General features: G+C 35.4%; 1 protein-coding gene across 1 annotated transcript in view; it reads right to left on the reverse strand.

Moving 5' to 3' along the window:
• The window catches only part of LOC102802213 (ubiquitin carboxyl-terminal hydrolase 34-like), an 81,715-nt gene that overhangs the window by 51,547 nt on the left and 8,603 nt on the right, over window positions 1–21,565 (reverse strand). Inside the window, exons 7-28 of the mRNA XM_085492011.1 lie at window positions 18,358–18,550; window positions 17,813–17,871; window positions 12,428–12,506; window positions 12,029–12,247; window positions 11,682–11,826; window positions 10,816–11,015; window positions 10,080–10,654; window positions 9,414–9,625; window positions 8,739–8,857; window positions 8,249–8,376; window positions 8,059–8,148; window positions 5,531–5,626; window positions 5,360–5,442; window positions 4,498–4,652; window positions 4,277–4,387; window positions 3,765–3,864; window positions 3,303–3,465; window positions 2,354–2,477; window positions 1,820–2,110; window positions 1,322–1,516; window positions 1,123–1,233; window positions 386–535 (exon numbers count right to left, since the gene is read on the reverse strand). Of these exons, the coding sequence (XP_085348137.1) occupies window positions 386–535; window positions 1,123–1,233; window positions 1,322–1,516; window positions 1,820–2,110; window positions 2,354–2,477; window positions 3,303–3,465; window positions 3,765–3,864; window positions 4,277–4,387; window positions 4,498–4,652; window positions 5,360–5,442; window positions 5,531–5,626; window positions 8,059–8,148; window positions 8,249–8,376; window positions 8,739–8,857; window positions 9,414–9,625; window positions 10,080–10,654; window positions 10,816–11,015; window positions 11,682–11,826; window positions 12,029–12,247; window positions 12,428–12,506; window positions 17,813–17,871; window positions 18,358–18,550 (3,598 nt within the window). The remainder of the gene's footprint in view (window positions 1–385; window positions 536–1,122; window positions 1,234–1,321; window positions 1,517–1,819; window positions 2,111–2,353; window positions 2,478–3,302; window positions 3,466–3,764; window positions 3,865–4,276; window positions 4,388–4,497; window positions 4,653–5,359; window positions 5,443–5,530; window positions 5,627–8,058; window positions 8,149–8,248; window positions 8,377–8,738; window positions 8,858–9,413; window positions 9,626–10,079; window positions 10,655–10,815; window positions 11,016–11,681; window positions 11,827–12,028; window positions 12,248–12,427; window positions 12,507–17,812; window positions 17,872–18,357; window positions 18,551–21,565) is intronic.

The raw sequence follows: 21,565 nt of genomic DNA on the forward strand, positions 1-21,565 counted from the left end.
CTAAAAGTTATTTGTATTACAAAATTTGTGGATATGAACCACTGAATTTGTTTTGTTTTTGTACCGTGTTACTATTAAGCAGAAAACAACATTAGAGCCTGTTGAATACACTGACAAAGTAATAACATGATATCCACTATTTTGTTTGTTATAGCTCCATTCTGTCATAATGTTAGGTAAATGGCCAGAGTACTGTCATATACAATGTAGTCTCAAACGTGGAATGTGTACATGGTAGCACTTGCAATTTGTACCCCAAGAAAGTACAAAGAAGTGTGACCCTTTGGAGGTCATGCACGAGGCCTATTGGAACAATATTGTATATTATTTTAACCTCTGTTTTAACACCATTTTCCATTGATGTCAAAGTTCAGATAAAACTTACCAATGATTTTGTCCTCTTCCTGTGTGGATTGGTTAATGCTTCAATTATATGCAGTGAATAGAGTAGTTGTTGTGGGTTCTCCTCACTCAGTAAATCACTCCAATCTACTTTACTCTCATCATTATTATCAGTATCGCCATCACCAGAATCCTGGAACAGTTTTCAAACAGAAAAAAAAATGAAATCAACACAAAACCATTAAATAATGCTGTAAACACTTAAGTATATAATATTTTCAATACTGATTTATAGTTTTACATTTACTGTATTTTCCAAGCAACTGGTCAAGCTACTAGATCCATCACTGAGTCATTCTTCACTGTTCACTGGTTGCTACATGATGTCCTTCACTCACATAATTTATTCATAACACTAGCATAATTCCCAATGAGCACTAACTACCAGTACACATTGTTACTAAATATCTTGAAAACCAAATGAAGTACATAGCTGAGTTTTTTTGGCATCACAAAGAGTGATGTCAATGCCCAGGTATGCCTGACAAATACTAAAGACATGTTAAAATATTGATTTTTGGTGTTTTTTGGTCAAATTTCATTGAAGTGAAAAAACATGAACATGTATACCTCACTACCATTATTACCTGTCATTTCAAACTTTGAATCAAATCAACACACACACAGACAGATGCACAGAGAAGGAATTTAAAATATAATTCCTCGTTCCAGACTAAGTTCAATAGGGACTAAAAAAGTAATAACATTGTGCAAACTTACTTGGCCTGACATAAGAGACTGGAATTTTCCCAATTTATCTGGACTTGTTGGAAGTAACATCAACAATTCCCACACTCTTCGTGACAATAGTTTGGCTTCCTTCCTGTTCATCTGAAATGCAAGTGAATCACTTTTAAAATGTTCATAACACAACAATAAAAAAAAAAAATGTAAACAAATTCTGAGAAGTCAAACTTACCATGCAAATAGCTGTGTTGTTACCATGGTTATTTAGTTGTTGTAAGAGACTAAAAATTTGACTGAAGTGTGGTTCATGTAACAAAACCATCATTGGTAATTTCTCCCTTAGTGGTGCTGGCATACAGGAAGCAGGAAGTTGGATGCCTTCTCGTTTACGATCTCTTCTGATGTTGCCAAAAGATACAAACACCAGCTGCAATCATAGAGAGTAAATTAATATTGCATTTTGTTCAAACTACACATTGCATACAATATAACACTCACCAGTAGTTCTTTGAGTGCCATAATTTTTTCACAAAATGATGGTGCATCATTTTGCATATTTGTAAAGTATTTTTCTACAATTATTTTTACATTTTTTACCTTATGAACATAAGTTCACACTGGCTGGAGATCATGCTGAAAATTTTGAAAAATTTACTTCGACAATCAAAATCAACGGATGCAGAGAACACAGGAGATAATTTCAAAATTGAACATTGACATTGCTTCTCACCTGCATGTCTTTAAATCCAGTTTCAGTTAAAGATCTTTCATCAATATCAGGGGTTAATTCATGACCTAATGATATCATCCGAACAGGCCCTTGACCTGGCCCACCACCAACTGGCTGTGCTAACAACTGCGGTACCACCCCACCGAGTGACGAGGATGAACTCAATCGTCTACTGCCATTGTCTTTACCATCTCCACCCTTATCGTCTTGTTGATGGGTGACCTCACACCAGTGTGTGACCTCGGCTCTCAAGTCGGCAACTAAATCGTTACAACTCATTTCAATGGTCAACTGTAATAGTGGAATATAAGCCTAGCATAAACTTTATGAATTTAGGTTTTTTTTAATGAGAAGGAGAAATCAATGCATACAAAACAACTGCCTTTATAGTTTATAGGAAACAAATTTCTAAAGTGGTCTTTGTTCAGGAAAGCACATGCAAACTTATTTAAATGGAGTTAAAAATAATACAGCACTGAACACACAAAATAGAACTAGGTCTATTCTGTGCCTATCAACGCATCTTTACTGCACCTTATCAGACATTCCAGCCATCTGACAAACCACTCTCATGGTAGCCACGTTACCACTTAGATTCTGCTGATGACTTGAAATACCATTGCCTTCTAATTGCCACATACGTAAATGATATGCATATCTGAGTACCGGTAATTTAACAAAACAAAAAAAACCATCAGGATTTGACACACAGATGAAATCTCCATCAGCTTAGCATAATGTAATGGCGGCAGTAGCAGCACTAGCAGGGAATTGTTAAATAAGGGTCGGATACAAGATGAAGATTACAATTTGAAGTCGCATGATTATGATATGATCACAGAATCACAATACAAATGTACATTTCTAGAAATACTAAATGTGAATGTGAGTTTGTGAAAGAACTAGTTAGTATTCATCTTGGGCTTTGCTAGGGACTTATTAATATTAAACTTAGTTTTACTACCATGATCAATATTCACAGACCTGGTAATGTATGCATATTGAACTTCAATTACGTATTCAGAGTACTAGTAAATGTTTGCAAGTCCCACATACCATAAACTACTGTTTGTAGAAAAACGAATGTCACATCCCCTCCTTTCATCCCACCTCTTAGAGTCAGTCACTGATTGATTACAAAATCATCAAAAGATGTCATTTTTAAACTGCAATACACATCTATGTTCTGTAGCAATAAAGTGTTTTCAGTGACTTAAATAAGTGTCAAGAAGTCTGATCACAAGGTCAATATTGTTTTGATCTGTAGTTACCAAGAAAAAACAAAGCTTTTAAAAGATTTACTACATTTTAAATGACAAATGACTTCACAACCAAACAATAGTTATTTCTTACACCCATATACATTGCCTTGTTACTAGACACATAGAAATGCTGTATTGTATTCTTAGACCAGTTTCACAGCCTACCAACAAATATTTTTGGATCTCTTTCAAGAGTCCCAAATACTTTGACCCACACCCACCTTTTTCTGAAAGTTTCAAGGTGTGTCTTGAGAAGTAACAATCCTCTCTGGATAATCAAAAGACTTGCTTCTTCACAATCTTCAAGGTTTTGTGAAGCATCTACTAGACTGTCCATGCATCGATGGATAAACTCTTCTTCCTTCTCCAGTGTGCCATTCCCAGCTACAAAACACAAACATATATTTGTGATATCGACAGCTCTACTGTGTACAACTGCTCTATATCCAATATAAGGGAAAGCACACTTCTTTGGAAAGTACAACCCCAGTCATTTGTTATAGTTAAGGGTTTCACAAGTCAAGTACAATACTTGCTCTTTTAGAAAAGTATCTCTAAACAAAGTAGTGATAAACAATCAAGTATCATGGTCAATTTGTTTCATGTGAAATGGTTTCGTGTCAATTATCGTTTTCATCCAAGACAAAGAAGTAAACGCAAGTGTGGGATTCCTGGCATCTTACCTTCAATATAGAATGAATTTATATATTGTATTGCTGACATACTGACATCAGTATCTTGTGCTCTTAATGCAATGCTCCATAATTGATCCATACCACTCATCTAACATTATAAGGAAGAGAGGAAATCTCACAATTACAGATGCACTCAGAATTCACTCAAATCAATTTACTTGCATTATTATGGCATAAATATAGTGAAATACAGGTATTACATTAAGATAAGTCCTTGTTATTTGAAGTGCTCTGTGGTAATTGCCAACAACTGCAAGTCATTGAATGGAAAGCCAAATTATCAGATATATTGACAATTGTTAACACGTTGAGTACCACTTTAAAATGTGATTTTGTTGAAGTAGTCTTTTCCACCACTACAGCTAAACAGATTGTATTCTTTTTCTATTACAAGAATAAATAATATCCAAACAGATTGTATTCTTTTTCTATCACGAGAATAAATAATATCCAAACATTTTCTATGTTAACACTGTTAAAGATATACTTGCAAGACTTACATCAGTACTAGTTCCATCATAACTTGAATTAGCTATTCTTGCAAGACTACACAGCTGATGAAATAAATTAAGACCAGTCATGCTGATTGTTTCAGGATTCAATTGCGGCATCTGTAGAAAAAAACAAACAATGGCAAATGTTTTAGTGATTTCAGAAAAACGAACCCTGGCAATTCACAATAGTGAAAATATCAATAAATGTCAATACATAGATTTCTCACCTTTTCGTAAAATATATGTTTGAACGTCTCTAAACCCATGGCATGTTGGTCTTTATTTCTTGCCTGATTGAGGAACCAGTTTAGAGTTTCATCACTGCATTCTGAGTCAGTAACCATACATGACCACAGAGTATCCACTTGCTCCATTGTTAACCCTGAATCAAAAAGTTGAAAACACAAATACTGTATCAGGAACAAAACATTTGATAACTGCATGTAGTTTGGCCAAATAAATATTAGTTACAGTTTTTAAAGACCAAATTTACTTGTGTGATAACTGAATGAGTTGTAATGTACAGAATTTTACAAATTTCAATGGCATCGAGACAGCTGGAGGATTAATCTTTAACAAAAATTAATTTCCAGCTACCAGCATGCCATGTTACCTGACTAAAGACTGTATGTTTACATATTTGGTGCATCAATGTTCTTTTTGTCAGGAGTTTACAAGGAATAACAAATATGCAAAAAATCAGTCATCAATGACAATTTCACAAACCAGGGCAATCAATCCAAAAGGGACTTATCTCAGCTGACAGATAGGAACAGGGCTAAAGTCTAATTATATCCATGTAGTAGAATTTTGTTTGTGGGGTAAAAAAAGAAAGAAAAAATTGTTTTATTGTCCAGGGCAAATTTTAAAATGATGCGGTAAGAAGATTTTAATTTTTTTATATTAAATTTATTCAATAACACAAAACAAGATACATGTTCAACATTTAGCATATATTGCTTTTGAATACATGGGCAAAAAAATCGATTTGAATCCACAAAAAATTGTGAAGCACATTCAAGCCTTATTTGCCCAAAGCACAGATCCATGGATCATGACTAAAGACAACAAAATAAATAACAAACTTACGGAAATCATCGGGTGATCCAAGAGTAGAAAATACACATGTCAAGAATTGTAATCTGGCTTGTACTTCTATGGTATGGCTATACCTGTATGGAAAAAGGAAACATTTGGGATAATCGTAGCCAATGAAACAACAATCACTGATGGACAATACGAGATATTATGAATACTTACAATTCTTTATCAAAATTCAGTTTCTTTCTGGTTTCAGTATAGCACCTTAGATCATTAAAAAAATGCTCCATCATATGTAGCTCTCTTTCAGCCCAACTAAAAGAATGACATAAATTTTTATTTTACACAAGTAGATTAAGCATGCAACAAAATCAAATCATGTCATGCAACAGCCAATTAAAGAATTAAAATGCACTGTTTAATTACTTATGCAAAGGTGCAATCTAGTTCCAAGTTGGTGAATGACATGCACATCAATGGGCAAATGTTTACCCTAATTTTCAAAAAAATAAAAAATACACATTTCCAGTTCACGATACTGTAAATTAACAGTTTACCTGCAAGCACTCAATGGTATATCAACTTGATACTTTGGATTATTTTAATTCTTGTCTATCAACTAACTATGAACAATGACCACATTATGGCGAACAATTCAGACAAAAATATTACATTACACAGAAACCCACAATTGGTTTATTGTCGTATAAGATTTAGATGGATTAGTTCATCTGAAATTGTTGATCAGCCATGGTAATGTGGAGACGGCCGACCATCTTTGATTATGATAAAATTGTGACTCATTTATTTAAGGTAGAGATGCAGGTTGGGAGACTATATTTCTAATTGCCTTTAATTACTGTAATTACATGAGTAAAATATACTTTTTACCAATCAAGTTATATATCATTTGAAAGAGTTTTATTTAAACTTTTGAGTTTTATGGTGTACAATAATGTACAATGATACCATATTAAGTGGTGTTGATTTTGGGTTAAAATCATGCATTTTAGGTGAAAGAGCACTTAAAACTATTTAACTCTTGAATGCATACCCTGATTTTAATTTAAGAACACTTATTTAAAACTTCTGTTTACTAGGAACATAATGGCTTATTTATTAGTGCTTCCATTGAAAAGTTTTTACACAGTGCTCTTTGAAACATTCACATTTTATAAATCGTCCACAGTTAACAGAGCAGAGCCGCTAATTGGCAGCTCTATTGTTTCTGTTTCTGAAAATTTCATCGAAAACAAATGAACCGTCTAGAAGTTAAATAGTTTTAAAGTTGAAATTTGGAGTAAAAAATGAAACTGAGATAATCGCCATTTTGTACAAAAAAAATTTAAAACGAATTATTCGCTTCATATGTGTAACAGAAACTCCTAGAAATACACCATAAACCGTAATTTGCCGATGTTAAATCGTCAGGTAAAAAAAATAAAATAAAAACATTTACAATTCGAGGGCAACGGACAAAAAAAAACATCCGCGAAGTCTCAACCTAGCGTGAAAACTGTCATGGCGTCGTGTTATCAATTCCACTGAGGGAGGGGCACAATGGATTACGTAAAGCCGATGACTTATTCATACAGTTATATAAACATAGCGATCGCCATTGTATGGGTTGTGTCTAAATTTACCTTCCCTCAAACCTTTAAAAAATACTTTGTATGACGCAGTTTTGGCATCGCAGAGTGCATGATTTTTCCGCGGTGTTTAAAAACAGCATCTCATTGCCGATTTTTCGGTAATTCCCAGGGTATTTTTTTTATTTTTAATTAACCGAGCATTTTATGTTTGTGTATTTTGGCACTGAAAAGTTAGTTATCGATGACAGCAACAGCAGTGTTGTTTGTCAATTGCATCACAATTCTATCAGCACGATAATCATTACATCGAAACGAAAAATGTTTACTTCAGTTTTAAAATGCTGTTGGAGTAAAAATTTGTGGAAACATTTTTTAGTTTCGCCCACAATGCGAAAAAGCTTGAAATCTATGCACCAAGAAAACAAGAAAAATTGTGGCCTTGTTTTGCGCAAAAATTAAATCGCCCTATCGACGCTAACTCCTACATGAAAATAAATGAAAAAACAATTTATTTAAGGGTGAAAAATTTTACTTATCAGTTACAAGTGTATGTTTTGTTTCATTCTGCTTGCATGCTGGAAGCGTCTACGTCTTGTCTGTTTTTGTAGTTTGCTAGTTAATCGCGCTTGAGGTAAGTAAACAGAGAGCCAGGACAGGAAGTCGCACACTGGCTGCTCTGTAACTGGGGCCAGCACTCATTTGCATATAACATCAACGGTGACTTGTCAATCAAAGAGCAACGCAAACAAACTTTCGGGACTTTTAATCACATACGCGTGCCTCGGTTTCCTATATTTTAAAATTGATTTTTGAGTATGTTCCAACAATGACAATGCTTCGAAATTTTAACACTATCTAGCCAAGACTGTCTGGGTGAGAAAAAGCAAAAAAAAAAAAAAATTCACAAAAAATGCCCACGAACCTGCATCTCTACCTTAAGTGTGTGTGAAAGTTCATAGCTAATGGCTACATGACAATTTTACTGGACTAGATAAATGGCCACTACTTGGCTCAAGGTTTTGTGTCAGTGATTTAAAAAAAAAAAAAACTTCATTGTTGCCAAAGAAAAATTGAATGGTAGGTGGGAAAACAAAATGACTTTTACATACAGCCTAAACATGAATAAATAAAACCTAGAGAAGTCATTCCACTTACATTGTTATCCAGTGTGTGTCATATGTATTCCTGTACTGTTGAAATGATCCAAACAACTTTGGTAGAAGACGAATTGAAACAACCACAGACCTAGCAAAATAAGAAATAAATAGTTTGTCACAAGATTCAAATACAAATATTCTGTCAAGAGTCAAATATTATAACTGATAGAGAAAGTGGTAATACCTACCTACTGTTAGCAATATTATCAAGACAACCCTCAATAAATTTCATTCTAATCTGTCTGTCAGTGAACCAGACCACCAGCTGACAAAGTAGTTTCTCTGCTTCCATCGCCAGGCCTTCTCCAAGAAAAGACTGAAAACAATCATTTACAGATAATTGTCGGTGATGTATGTATACTGAATTGAAATTGTAGGAAGTTTATTTCAGAACATACAAAGAGGGTGTATCATGTCTTTATTCTCGAACAATACATTTTGTTGTTGAAAGTGGAGTGATGGAAGTAATTGTCACAATGTGCACATGATATCCAAATTATTCTAAAACTTTTAAAGTCAGTATTCGTACTAACAAAATCAGTCAAAGAATCTGAATATAGATATGTGGTTTAATAATATAAAGTATTGTCTTAGTACCAATAAAATCAGCCAAAGAGTGACAGAGAAAATGGGAATAAAACACAATGTACACCAGACAGCCAGCCAAACAAAACTTACAGCTGTGTCTTCTTGCACTAAATCCCAAAGCAAAGTGTTCCCTTTCTTGCAAACATCTTCAAAGTTAAAATCAAAATGCTGTAATGAATGCTCCTGAGTTATCTTGTGTTCTGGTAAACCTGCAATACAGGAAGAATATACATGAAATATGTGCTTTCTTCTTAACAGCTACCAACTTATTTTTCTTGGTTGTGCAAACTGTGATTTAACATGCAATTCAATTATAAGAAGGGTATAAATTAAATATGTGCACAGCAATGTCTTTGACTTGCATTCAACAAACCAAACACTTCCCCTCATATGAACAATACGTTAAAACATTCCATTTATATATATATCAGTAACAATTGATAGACATGTCTACAATGTTTTAACAAGAACACAGATTCAGTATGAAGTAGACGAGTTTTATGTTCATTTCACCTGGTTTGTCGCAAAAATATAGTGAGGAAATAAGACACAATTTAAACACATCTTCAGACCTCAAAATGTTCATATAAACCAAATGAACAGTTCTGGCATCATGTTCATCATGTGATGTTCAAAACGAGTATATCATTTTGTTGTTTTTGCATAATGGGGCTAAATTGCGACTTGCCAGCACTTTGTGAAAAGTTCCCATTACACAATTACATGTTCCTTATACCTCAGTGTCTTATGAAAACTACTTCTTACCTTGTACTCGGTGATAGATAGTGGTCATTTTAACTAACTGATGTTGCATTTGCGTGTTTAACTGTGCTCTTTGGTGAGCACTGAGTTGTGCTAATTCCTCTTCACATAGAGACTCCTCACCATCAAAGTCAGCCATGTTCTTTTCTGATTTGGCACTGGCTTGCGAACTACTACAACTGATATCTTCAGTGCTTAAAACTTCATCCATATTACTGCAAACAAGTGTTCAGTTAAACAGGTAATTTAATTTTGCAAGCTATAACTGCATATCACAATCATTAAATCATACAGAATTCATAGACTAGATCATATAAGTTTCCAAAAGTGATATAAACATGACACATTTTCAAATAAGACACAAGTAACAATTTCAAACAAGCCCATGTTTATGGAATACTATATTTCATTGTTTCACTGCCAATATAAATCTGGCAGTGAACACAGATTTGTTCATGAAGATTAGCAGCAAAAGCCAGCAAATGAAGGAAATAACGTCGTTCTAACTAGACAAATATTACTCCACAGCCTATGACATCACGGCAGACACTCAGAACAATCAATAAATATTGAATCTTTCAAGTTGTTATCCATATCTTCCATAGAAGCAAGCAGATTTGCAACAAGGCCATATTACCAGTGAAAGAAATATACCATAAATATAACTACCTTCTAATGGCATGATGATGACCAGCTAGTAATCCTCTGCAATCATAAATCTCAGTTTCCATACTTCTATCAAAATACTCTTGAGTCTCGCCAGAATCCTCCAATGGAGGCATGGAATCATTAGAGTGTTGAGAATCACTCTTATTCAAGGCTCTTTGCTCACTATCAACTCTAGTCCGAGCACCCACTTTACATTTCACTCGTATTTTTTGGCTTTCATGATCTGCCATTTCAACATCTGAAGTCCTCAGTTCATGGGGTGAAGGATGTGATCCGTCACCATGACAATGATGAATACCACGTTGCCTAGCACCAAATTCACTACTCTGACTGTCAGGACTCAGTGATGCATGTTCACATATTTCGCCGTGTTCAACTTCATCACTAGGCACGTCCTCGCTACATTCGTCAGCCTCGCTCATACCACTATGTTGTTCATAATCGCTATCAGATTCATCCTCTTCTTCCACGCCACTACTATTATGACTACGTTCCACACTGCATTCCTCACTACCACTGGTTTCCCTACTCTCCTCTTCCTCCTCGATGTCTTCTTCATTCTCTGCACTGGATTCCTGAAGATTTAACAAATTATTTGAAAAAGGGTTAAAACAGGTCAGACCAGCTTGAGGACTTGTGATGTATAAGCCTACAGTGGGCCAGAGCTCAAACCATAGAAGAGCACACATGACAGATTAAAAAAAAGCACTGGATAAACATTATATAAAATACTCACCAACTGCTGCCGGGCCCTTTTCCGAGGGCCAATCTGCCTGTGTTTGCATTTTGGATGGTGTCCATGGCGATGATGATGGTGGTGGTGGTGGTGGTGGTGGTGATGACGATGATGCAATTCTTCCTCTTGCTCAATATCACTTACTTCTGCACTCATGCTGTTTTCACTGCTACTCATACTATGATGACCAACAGCAACACCTGTTTTTTGTAAGAGCAATATCATCACAAATGTCAAACATGTAGAAGCACATTTGAATTAATATTTGTAGCTTTGAAAATTAAATCTGCTTTTATAGTATTAGGTTGTTAGACTTATTTTTCCATTAGCAAAACTAAATTCAGGTGATAAGACATCATGTGAAAAAAGCATTGACATCGCAAAGTTTACCACTAGCAATGATCTAAGAGTGTAAGTGTACCATTGGCTAAATAGGAATGTGATGCAAATGGTCATTGTAATGTGCAAGCAAAATTCACTATGTAGAACGAGTCCATCTTGGAAAAACTGTTGTTAGAATGATGTGCACCTGTAACCCAGTATGCATGATCCTGATCAAGGCCTTGTTCATCTGTGAGCAATGGTTCTAAACATGTTTACGGGCTGCGATTTTAGACAAAATGACTGTTAATTCAACAAGTTTGATCAAGTCGCACACATCCTATAGTATTATCTATGAGTATATTCAACTGGATCAGGCAATCTATTAGTAAGGAATTGGCATAGAAATGAATAAAAAATCTTTGCCTGTGCTATACTTGAAGGTAGGATATGTACTGGAGACATTCAGACTTCAATTCCTGGAAACTACTGAAATTTATAGAATAGTGAAAGACACGCATGTTATGGTGTGATAAGAAACTCACCTTCTTCTAGTGATGAGTCTGCATGTGATGACTTGACTGGTGTCGAATGTGACTGTCTACTCAGCTGCTGGGTGGCAGTTACCGCCTGTGTTCTCAAGGCATTGTTCCACAAATGTTTCGTCAGCACTGATGCCAGATACAAGGTCTGAAAGAGAAAATACATTCTCAACATGTAAACAGCTCCATTAGACTAAAAAAACAAACCTCTTCTGTAATTACATATTTCCAACACAGACAACCAACATAATAAGGATATAATATGATTATTAACAAACAGTGAATGAAGCCTTAAACTCCCATCATAATATAAAGATCATATTAAAAACGCATGTGATGTTAACACTTACTTGTTCAGTATGAGTAGATGGATGAAGCTTGGATACTAGTTTTAACATATATCTCAAAGGGACAGGCTCTAAATGTTTTATAAGTTGAGGCAGTAAATCATAGACATAACGACTTGAGTGTTTCAGCTGAGCTGCAGCCCACACACAGTCTATATGCTCTGTTGTTAAGTAACCTTCTGCAGCCAGGAAGTTTAGGATAACTTGGCACTGCTTTAAAATCTGGGGAAAAAATTACCAAAAATGTGTTTTCCATCAGTTTTATTAAAGGTCATGTCTATATAGAAGATAAACGTATGAACCATGCAAGTGGCAGGTTGCCAGTCACAAGAGCAGGACTCACAGCTCACAGTAGCATATCATTCATGATAACCAGAAACAGATGATGCTTTGTATACTCACCTCTACATGTAAATTGGGTCCAAAAATATGTTCAACAATCTTTTTTTCAATAAGCCACTGCGCCAGTTGAGCACCAACACTACAAATAAACAATGAATATTGATAACAAATATCTTTTATTAACTAAATCGTGATCCCAACTTTCTGCAAAGCAAAGGAGCTGTATACACTCTTTGCTCTATCAGAGGCAAATCACAAAGAAAGCCACATGTGAGCAGATGTTTTGGGGGGATTTTAAGGAGTCTGCACCCATTAAACATATTGCCAGATTTCTGTGACTTTCAATGTGGCTGTAATTTATTCTGTTGGTCACCACACTACCTTTAATGCCTATATGTATAATATTGTTTTCAACAAGAAGTCAAAAATATCACTTTTTACCAAAAATGACAGTACCGTAAAAATCATATTTGAGGTCGCAGCTTTAATAGAAGCCGCACCCCTAACTTGAGACAATGTTTCATGTTGAAATTGACAAGTTTTGATCCCAGGAAAAAGCCTGCAATATAAGCCGCACCCCAAACTTTCACAAACCAAACAGCCATCACATATTTCAGAAAAAGATATACCATTTAATTTTAAATTAAGGCATAATTTTTCAAACATTTCAATGATTCCTGACGCTTAGATTAGCGTCTAATTTAGGTTTTCCGTAGTCATTGACGCTTATTCCAGAGTACAAGTTTATTGTGGGTAGCGTGAATGGGTAAACTGCATTTCGACAATGAGCTGTTATTAGTGTCAAAAGTGTTAAATTCTTCTTCAGTGCTCAGCCTATCTTTCGAGACAACTAATTTCTTGATTTAAAAAAAAATTATGCCGTTTTCCCATCAAAATCAAAGCCAAACGATTGCACTACAACAACGGAAAATTTCTTCAGTGTTTTGTTTACCATGAGGTCGCAGAACTACATTAACATATTTAAATGAGCTATGGTAATTTAATCACGTTAGCACCATCCAGCGTTTCGATTGGTTAATTAGCGACTTGACCTATCAGGTCAAAAAACAGTTTCAAGTCACTAAAGAAGTTTTAACAAACATGGCGAGCGTTTATATGTGACAGAAATCATTCGCTTACGGTGAAACTAAGTTGAATTTTAACAACAATTGAACAAATTTATTTTTTGTACGCTATTGTAATCACTACTGAGTAATAAAGCAATTGTAACACTTTGAAAACAAGTAAGTATTTCACTTGTGTGAAATGCAGCATGGCCGTTACTGTGATCATTTGCTACTAAGAATGCATTGGTTTTTGTTTTTACTTCTTTTAGAATATACTTTTCATTATCAAAAAAATAAGAAAATAAATATATTTACATTAAATAATTTACTGAGTATTTTTTTTTTTATCGTGCGAACATTTTTTTTTTATTGACTTTTTTTATATTTTTATTTTAATTTCCCCGATGTCTAAATTAAACATGGAATGTACAGTTACTCTGCCGGAAGTCAAACATGCCAGTAGTTGAACGCAATCGACTGTGTCAGACGGCTGTCTCTCAGTTGTGACCTATACCGATGCTAACGAATTAGTCTATTCAAGAGATTGTAGTATACAGTACCATAATCTGCAAATGCATACAAATCTATTTGTAGATATTATTTATTGTGCAGTATACAGTGTGAAATTTTGTTTGTGTACAAGTTTGTCTTTGTGTAAAAATCCGAAAGTGCGCTTAGAATCGCAACAAAGTTGCAATCAAGTGTCGTGCATCGTATTAGCATATCTTTATCCCTTCTGGCCTTTGTTTTTTGAAACAATTTTGCACTGTTACCAAAGTGAATGCTGTAATTGAAGCCGCACCAAGACTTCACGCATCTGAATTTGTCCATTGAAAAAATGAATTTTAATTAAAGCCGCTGCCTCAATTAGGAATTTTACGGTAGAAAAAGTAAAAAATTTACACGGTGGACGGACGATCACCAATACAATAGCACCGCTGTCGACTTTGTCGAGCAGAGCTAAAAAAAAGTATAATCAAAGAAAGCTTAGAAAGAACTCCCATGTGCTGAGAGTATTGGAGACACATTAAATATAATTCGAAATTACTTAGCTGAAAACTAATTATGCAAATCAGAAAATTAATATGACCAGATTTGAGTGTAAAACTAATGAGGTCTGCACAATGTAACAGAAAATCTATGTCTCCAAGTTTAATTGAAATGTGATTAGAACCAAAAAATTATGAATTATTATGCTTATTAGGGAATTAATATGAACAGATTTTTACCCCAAACTAATTAGGTTTGTACATTGTCCTAGAGCAAAGTTTCATTGAAATGGAATAATTAGTACCGTGAAAACTCCAAAATTTCGACCCCTCTAAAAATTCGATCGCCTATTTATTTGCCGGGTTTCGGTGTTTTATTTACCTCCAAATTTTCGACTCCACTAAAAATTGCCGACTCATTCTTATTCGAAAATTGCGACCAGTTTTAGTTTTCCCCCAAACGAAAAAAAAAAACGATGTGAGCGTTCAAACGGGACCTTCCTCAAAGGCATGAATCCGGGTTTCTGATTGACTGAGAGATTTTTATTTTATTGGTAACGAAAATATATTCTAAATAAACGAAGTTTCAAATAAAAACGAACACAAAAATCTCGGCATGCTGCGTTTCTGAATTGTTGATTATTACTGTACTCAGTAGTGATTATAATAATGTACACAAAATAAATTTGTTGAATGGTTATGAAATACAAATAAAAGTCAACTTAGTTTCATCGTAAGCGAATGATTCCGGTCTCGCATAAACGTTTGATGCTGTAGGATATCCGCCATGTTCTCTTAGGTCAAATAGGTCAAATAGCTAATTAACCAATCAAAAAGCTGGATGATGCCAACGTGTTCAAATTACCATAGCTTATTTAAATATGTTAATGTTATTGAACGCAATGCGGAAGAAATTGATGTTGTAGTACGATATTTTGGCTTGGATTTTGATGCGAAAACGGCATGATTTTTTTTAAATAAAAAAATTAGTTGTTTTTAAAAAATAAACTGGTCATCTGAAGAATAATTTAACATTGTTCACAGTGATAACAGCTCATTCTCGAAAGGAAGCTTACCCGCTCACACTAGTCACGATAAAAATCATACACGTGTACTCTTGAATAGACAGACGTCAATGACTACGGTAAAACTTAGACTCTATTTTAGCCGGCAGGATTGATTGAAATGTCCGAAAAATGACGCCAAAATACACCTTAAAAGTCCCATTTTATTTTCTTAAATCCCATTTTATTTTTTAATCCAAGGGCGAATTTACGGCAGAATTTGGTCCCTCAAATAAGGGACACGTGAGCTTTGATTCTAACCGGATACATTGCACTGGGTCGGGGAGATCGTTTGCTAAACTTCCATGTATCTTTTGTCCAATGGGTACCTGTACTTCGAACATTCGCAAGTTTTCCTAGGTAGTGCGAGACAGCTTTGTCTTTTGACCTATTAGTTTTGTGCTGACCTCTTCTCCGCGTCTTGATGTTTTGTTTTGCTTGTCATAATACTCACTGATTGATGACTTTGTTTAGATTTTGAGTTACAACTCGGCCACGACCTTTGCTTTTACCGTGAAACATGAGGAAGTTTACGTCAATTGACGGACATTGCATTTTTTAAAAACTAATGAAGCACACTGTCTATCATCCCCATTTTTTTTTGCTGATTTCTATTCTGAAAAATTCGACCGTCCGAAAATGCACCTTAATTTTGACTCTAAAAACACGTCACATTTCTAACACCAATTATTTAAAACCGGTCGAAATTTTGGAGTTTTTACGGTACTTTAGATATCAGTGTGAAAGCTTAAAATTGGTTAATTATGCAAATTAGGTAATTAATATGTACAGATTTTAACCCACAATTATTCAGGTCTGTCTATTGTCCTACAGCATCCATGTACATTCATTGATATGTGATGTATAGTACCTGAGATATCAGTGTGAAAGTTGGTTAATTATGCAAATTAGGTGATTAATATGCACAGATATTTACCGGAAACTAATTGGGTCTGCATAATTCTAGATTCATTGAAATGTGATGATTAGTACTTTAGATATCAGTAGAAAAGCTGAAAATTAATTATGCAAATTAGGTAATTAATATGCACAATTATTTACCCTAAAACTAATCAGGACTCTGCATAGTCCTAAAGGATCTATGTACCAAGTTTCATTGAAATGCGATGATTAGTACTTGAGATACCCGTGGAAAAGCTGAAAATTAACTAATTATGCAAATTAGGTGATTAATATGCACAAATATTTATCGAAAACAATCAATCTCTGCATAGTCCTTGAATATGTAAGTACCAAGTTTCATTGAAATGTAATGCTAACTACTTATATCAAATGCTGAAAATTAATTAATTATGCAAATTAGGTAATTAATATGTAATGATATTACCATAAAAACTATCAGGTCTGTGCAGTGTCGTATGACATCTATGTACCAAGTTTCATTGAAATGTGATGATTAGTACTTGAGATATCAGTGGAAAAACCGAAAATTGACTAATCATTATGCAAATTAGGTAATTAGTATCCACGGATTATTACCAAAAACTAATCAAAACCTAGCATTAGTTCAGAGCATCTACATGTATGTACCAAGTTTCATCAAAATCCAATGAGTGGTTGTTTAGATATCAGTGGAACAGTCATGGAACCACTAAAAAATAGATAATTATCATGCAAATTAGGTAATTAATATGCACAGATTTTTACCAAAAATTAATCAAATCTTCGCATATGTTCAGAGCATCTATGTACCAAGTTTCATCAAAATCCAATGAGTGGTTCTTTAGATATCAGTGGAACAGTCATAGAACAGCTAAAAATTAGCTAATTATCATGCAAATTAGGTAATTAACGAGCATGGATTTTTACCAAAACCTAATCAAATCTGCGCATTGGCCCAGAGCATCTATGCACCAAGTTTCATCAAAAACCGATGTATGGTTCTTGAGATAGCAGTGGAACAGTCGGACACACATACACACACACACACATACACACATACACACATACACACATACACACACACATACAGACACACTAACTGCAAAGACTCCCATTTTGTGCTTCGCACATGGGAGTCAAAAACACATGTGAGCATTTTTCGGGACTGATCATTTATATAAGTCATATTCCACAAGCACTTCTAATATAGCAAATACATTACTAAAGAAGCGGAGGATGTGAAAGTCACGAAGGTTCCACAAAACATGCTATCAGTTCCTGTTTCTATCTGCAGCCCTGTAATACTTTACAGGTTGTAAATCATTATCATTTCCTGATGGCAGCTCTGTATTTTACATATCTGAGTTTGCCAGTGTTTGTTAGCAATCAAAAACAATACATGTATTAGGTACCGGTACTTACTTATCAATATCAACTAGTGACTCATTATTACAAACTTCATTAAACATGTGCAACTGGTTCTGAAATATTAATAAATGAGATATCAGTTATACTGTGTAGGTATTCTAATTTAGACATCAAAATAATTTAGGCATCAGACGAGAGTGAAAAACATTGATTAGATTCTAAAATTTGTTCTTTGACCCGATAGGTCAAGCGGTCATTGTTGTGCTAGCCAAACATATTCAGGAATTGCCCAACATCTTTGAATTTTATTATTATAATTAATATGCAGAATAATGGTGAAGTACTAAAATAATATAATTATGGTTATGTTTATTGCATAGAGTATACAAATATTGTTGAAGTTGTGGGCATGTATAATACATGTTTCCACCTCACACAAGTCAACATACTGTTCATTGACCTATGATATGTTGATATAAACATTACCGGTAGTATTATAATTTTAAGCATCACAATTGAAAGAGGCTCTATCAAACAGAAAACCTGGATGATGGCTCATCATGGCCATAGAAACAGATTCAGCTTAGTATACAACTCACCGTAATCTGACTCAATCCAGCGAGTCGCATAGTTAGTGTCGAGGAAGTGAAATATTTCAACGCCAATTCTAAACTTTCTTTATCAAAACACAGCGGTGTATCTAATGGTTCTTTCATTGCGTTCCACATCATGTCAGCCATATTACGTGCATTCGTCATGCGTAGATCTTTATCCGACAGTTTGCACAAGTAGCTTCATTAAAGCAAAGAATAAAAGTCAAAATTAAACATGATGAGCATTCACAGGTTTTGACAGATCTGCTGTTGTAACACAAGTGACATGACATGACATGACCTTATTTGATGATTTTAAATAAAGTGGAAGTGAAGAATAGATAAGGTCATTCCATGCTAACTTTACGGTCCTACTATTTAACGCCCGGACACGCGAGGGAGTGTCCGGGCACGCGCGGAGGCGAACAGGGGGGAATACCTAACGCGCGGGGCAGCGGCAGCAATCCTTGTACTGTATAATATTTGTTTATGCTCAAAATTTGAACCGGAGTGGCGAATTCGAGCAGCTATCCACACTTTTTATGATCGACGCCCGGGCATTCCGGCGAGTCGAGTCCGCCATGTTGTTTACTAATTTTGGTTTGCGTTTAACAATAGGACAATACCATTCGATCCATGGGGGTGACAGTCCTACGAATGTGCCGACATTGTCGAAGGACAAGGACAGGACAAGTTTGTGCAAGTGTGGCGAGACTCCCGTAGTATTGTTTAGTAAGATTCATTTAAAAATGACCATGTAAGACGTCTGTTACGCAGAAATTATTCACCTCATGTTGTTTTCTCATTGTTATGTGTCCCCGTAAACACAGCATTGTATGCAGGTGACAATGCTACGCACACTTGCAATAAAGTCGGTATCCTAAGAATATCGCATACGGTTAAATATCGTGAACGGTACAGAGTTCGGTAAATCTCGTGTACGGTACAGAGGGGATATTTTCGTCCAATGTTTTTATACTTTGTAATGTAATTCAAACAAATAAAAAACGTATATTCGTAGCCATGGACAAGATTTAAATTGTAATCAACCGTTTTATTCATCCATGATTTGTACAAAGATCGTATATTTTGTAAGTGTATAAAGCATTTTCCACATTAAGCTTTCAATATAGATTCTTAAACACAAAATATCAAATATATCTTTAAGTGTAAAAATCGATTTTTTTACTGTAAATGGTAACTTCCTGTAAAAACTTAAGATGCCTATTTTATTTCCTGTACCAGTCACCCACCCCCTGTCCCCACTCTTACAGCATGCGGTAAATTTCTTATTGTACACGCAGTTTACGGTAAACCTGGTTTATACCTCTTGTCGAAAACACAGAGTTTGGTCAATCTCGTGCACAGTATAGCGTACGGAATATATTACGTTTCGTCCACATATTTCAAAGGTTGACGCCGCGACACGTATTCAGCTGTGATTGACACTCTATTGTACAACTACAACAAAGAGGGGAACATACACTGTCCCTAATTCAGTTCAACCACGGTCACTATTTTTTAGTAACTGTGGTTCAACCCAAGCAAGGCACGTTTTTTTTTCAAATAAACATGACATACCAAATATGATGAACTTGTGTAATTCAGAAAAAAAAGGTTGTCATTTGTTCCGGCTTGGAGCCTGATGGTAAGGGAAAACATTTACATAACCAGGGCGAGTTGCGTCGAGAGACAAAGCATTTGTTGTTTCTGTTTGGAGCTATAACAGGTAACAAAAGGTCTTGAATAAATTAATGGCGTGATAAACGCCACCTTGTATTTCTATTTTTTTTTTTTTTTTTTTATGGAATCTCTTGTAGTTTGTTTGTGCAGTGTATAGTTACAGTAGATTATTTACAAGCTGATCCCAGACCAATTTGTAACGGCCGGGCTCGTAACACAGACCACATGATCCCCGAGCAGGGTGTGAGTCCGGTATGTGAGCTACTATAAAATCGCGATGCGACGGCTATGACCTCTATTCGCACACATGCTTCCGGTGCGCTAGTGTAACCTGCCGTTAACAATGAAACTGAATGACGTTCCCACTTTTATTAAATATAGCATGGATATAGGTAGTAATAAAGAGAGTATCACAACGCCTTGGAAGCGACACATCGAAAGGTCAAGTTTAGTTCATCGCCCGCTGTACGAATTCACGTTTGCAAATGAATGACTACTTGACGCGATGGAGAGATCCCAAGCCCAGTTGGCGAGCTACATACCAGTAGTTTTCTGTATACACGCCCCGTGATCGATCTTTTCCAAACCTGTCTGTCTATTTACTATACATGTTTTAATTTTCGTTTTAGTTGACTTGTACTTTAATAATTTTGAATAAAAATATTTTCCACAAGGGCGGGGTGTCTGTCTATTTACTATACATGTTTTAATTTTCGTTTTAGTTGACTTGTACTTATTTTTAATAAAAATATTTTCTAAAAGGGCGGTTTGTTTACTATACATGTTTTACAGTGGGCGCAAACAAAGCGAGACTTTCTTAGCGGCACGGCACTGTTTTGAAAACGATTTGCTACATTTTGCGACAATCTCACTTTTTCTTGCAAGACTCGATTATCGACAAATTATGTTTGGTCTCGATACGTATGCTCGAAAATGCTTTTTTTTTCACATGAGGTAAATAATTTCCGCGTAACTACGGGAGTCTCGCCACACTTGCACAAACTTTTCCTGTCCTTGTCCTTCGACAATGTCGGCACATTCGTAGGACTGTCACCCCCATGGATCGAATTGTATTGTCCTATTGTTAAACGCTAACCAAAATTAGTAAACAACATGGCGGACTCGACTCGCCGGAATGCCCGGGCGTCGATCATAAAAAGTGTGGATAGCTGCTCGAATTCGCCACCCCAGTTCAAATTATGAGCATAAACGAATATTATACAGTACAAGGATTGCTGCCGCTGCCCCGCGCGTTAGGTATTCCCCCCTGTTCGCCTCCGCGCGTGCCCGGACACTCCCTCGCGTGTCCGGGCGTTAAATAGTAGGACCCTAACTTTACAAGGACTTTTTATTTATGAAAGGTGCCACACCCACATAGTGGTTCAAGGTGAACACAATAATGAATGTGCATTGTTATAAAACTACACTGCAGGTAGAGTATCCATAATATAACTGCTGACACGAAAGCATGTTTTAGGACTTTTGGAGTCATAGAAGCCAAATTTGGACTCCATGTTGAAGACTACACATA

Source organism: Saccoglossus kowalevskii, chromosome 2 (assembly GCF_978046115.1).
Source record: "Saccoglossus kowalevskii chromosome 2, keSacKowa6.1, whole genome shotgun sequence".
Lineage (NCBI taxonomy): Eukaryota > Metazoa > Hemichordata > Enteropneusta > Harrimaniidae > Saccoglossus > Saccoglossus kowalevskii.